The 2,683-nt window shown below is 54.8% G+C and overlaps 1 protein-coding gene across 1 annotated transcript; it reads left to right on the plus strand.

The window, feature by feature from the left end:
- Nucleotides 1-1,672: 1,672 nt before the first annotated feature.
- LOC115862133 (proline-rich protein 23C-like) lies at nt 1,673-2,458 on the plus strand. Its single transcript, XM_060297525.1, has one exon. It carries the CDS (start codon nt 1,673-1,675, stop codon nt 2,456-2,458), a length of 786 nt encoding a protein of 261 aa, XP_060153508.1.
- Nucleotides 2,459-2,683: the final 225 nt, after the last annotated feature.

The raw sequence follows: 2,683 nt of genomic DNA on the forward strand, positions 1-2,683 counted from the left end.
CCTCAACCATAAACCGTCCTATTCCTGAACCCCTCAAATGCTGAATGAAAACAAATGCAGTGATCTTAAACTTCCTCACAAAACAGAAGCTTTGTGGAGGTGCTTAAGGAGAATTCCTACGCCCATGACTCCAGGCATTCTGAGCAGTGGTTCTGCGATGCAGCAAAGAATCTGCATTTCACACCAATTGGCCAGAGAAGGCCAGTGTCTGCCAATTCACAAACCAGTAGCTTGAACACCCATCGAGAGAAGCCTGATTTAAATGGAATTCAGTACAAAGGAATGCTATGTGGCCCTCAAAATGAGAACATAAAAGCTATTTTGTAAAAAGGGCCAAAGTGAGCAATCACGTGGTTAAAGGACAGGGAGGGAGATGTTTCACCTTCCTCTGAAACCATATGAAAGTATTACCTATTCCAGAATCATTATTGGATGTTTTCTCCTATTAACACTGGTTAGGCAGTCGAGCCACACCTTCTCTTGGCAACCACCTTCAGGGATCTGACAGTCATTGACATCACAGGCAAGGAGAGGCTTAAGGATGTCATCCAAAAATTCACCTCACGTGGATAGACCTAGAGTCTGTCATACAGAGTGAAGTAAGTCAGAAAGAAAAAGACAAATACCGTATGCTAACATATATATGGAATTTAAGGGAAAAAATGTCATGAAGAACCTAGGGGTAAGACAGGAATAAAGACACAGACCTACTGGAGAACGGGCTTGAGGATATGGGGAGGGGGAAGGGTGAGCTGTGACAGGGAGAGAGAGTGGCATGGACATATATACACTAACAAACGTAAGGTAGATAGCTAGTGGGAAGCAGCCGCATGGCACAGGGATATCGGCTCCGTGCTTTGTGACCGCCTGGAGGGGTGGGATAGGGAGGCTGGGAGGGAGGGAGACGCAAGAGGAAAGAGATATGGGAACATATGTATATGTATAACTGATAAACTTTGTTATAAAGCAGAAACTAACACACCATTGTAAAGCAATTATACCCCAATAAAGATGTTAAAAAAAAATCACCTCACTATTGGACCAAAAGAAGTTAAAAGGTCACTTCCAGGGCGAGGTCTCAGGGGACGAGGGAACTACATCTCACTGTCCTGGTGCAGCGCTCCACTGGTGGGACTTGAATAAGTTTTCCGGTTAAGGTTTTCCGTATCTGAGGTCAACGCAAGGAAAGCCAGGAACTCGACCCAGGAAGCCTAGTCCTAGAGCGGCACGATTGCTCCGCCCCCTTGAGGCCCATGGAAGTATTTCTCTAGAGTAAACTATCCACCACAGCCGGGGCTACTGGGCAACACAGAGGCCTCCACTTCTAGGGGCGGAGCCTAGGAGGGGGCGGAGCTTAGCGTGAGGATGCTTTGCGACTCAGGTTCCGCCGGCGTCGCTCCCAACATCCTCGGCCCACTCCTGCGCAAACCAGTCCACGTGAAGGCCTGAAGATTCACACAAGCAAAGCCGAGCCCAGCAGCTCCCCTAGAAGCCAGGACTGAGGGATCCCGAGAGGCGCCGCCAGAGCTCCGAAGGCTCCTCTTTCGTCCCGCAGTCCTGCGCCCCACCGCCCTGCTTCGGCCTCACCTGTCAAACCGATCTGTCACTGCCTGCAGGACCTAGCCCTTCCTCGCCTTCTGCCAGGCCCCAGGCCCGCGGCCACATTGAGAAGATGGGCAGCCGGCCTCGTAGCCCCAGCGCCTCCCCTGCGGACCGGTGGGGACCGCATCCCGGAGGACCGGGCCCTGCCAAGCGCCGGCGAACGGAGGAGCCCGCGGGCCCCGAGTCCAAGTCCAGGGCGGCGCCCAGCCTGGACAACCTGACCTGGCCCCCGACCGTGGACACGCTCATCTTCGTGGTGGTCCTGCCCGCCGGCTGTGCCCTGCACGTGCCCCTGGACGACGTCGACCTGCTGCTGGAGTCCGAGCCAACGTCCGTGCTGCAAGTGTCTCTCGGTGATCACATCCTCATGCTGGTCCCTGAGGCCCTCCTGGGGCCGGGTGTGGAAGGCCCGTGGGGACAGGGCCTGGGACGGGGCGCTTTCCTGAGCCCTCCCGGGGAGTACATGGCCCCGGAGCCGGGATTCTTGTGCGCAGCTGTCCCAGAGATCGCCTGCCAAGAAGAGGTCAACGAGGAGGACGCGGATGCTGCCGCCGACTTCCTGCCGGCTGGGACAGATGCTGCTGCAGTCTCAGTCGCTGGGCTCCACCCCTCGGCTGGATGTATGTCTGGCTTCCACCTGTTGGGCCAAGCCTCAGAGCCGTCCCCTCGGACCCCCAACACTAGTCCAGAGAGACGCTCTCCTCACCACGACGACAACCTGGACTTGCACCTTCTAGAGCCCTTCCCTGACTCACCACTCCAACCTCTACCTCCCTCCCCAAGTCCAGGTCCTCACCAGCGTCCCCAGCGCCCTCATGGTCCTCCACGCAAGATCCGGAAATGTCTGTTCCTTTAACTGCCTCCCACAATTCCTGGCCAACTCAACGGGGACCAGGAGAGAGTTTTCTGATATTGGCTGTGTGTACCTTGCACACACCGTAAGAATCATATGAACAGATGCTTTATGGACGCAGGCTGCACTGCAGAATTCTGATCAGTGACTGACTAAAACACCTGAAAGGAAGCTCACCCGGGCAAAGAAAAGCCGCTTGAAATACAGTCTGCTTTCCGATAGCCAGAC

This window comes from Globicephala melas, chromosome 4, assembly GCF_963455315.2.
Source record: "Globicephala melas chromosome 4, mGloMel1.2, whole genome shotgun sequence".
In the NCBI taxonomy this organism is placed as follows: domain Eukaryota; kingdom Metazoa; phylum Chordata; class Mammalia; order Artiodactyla; family Delphinidae; genus Globicephala; species Globicephala melas.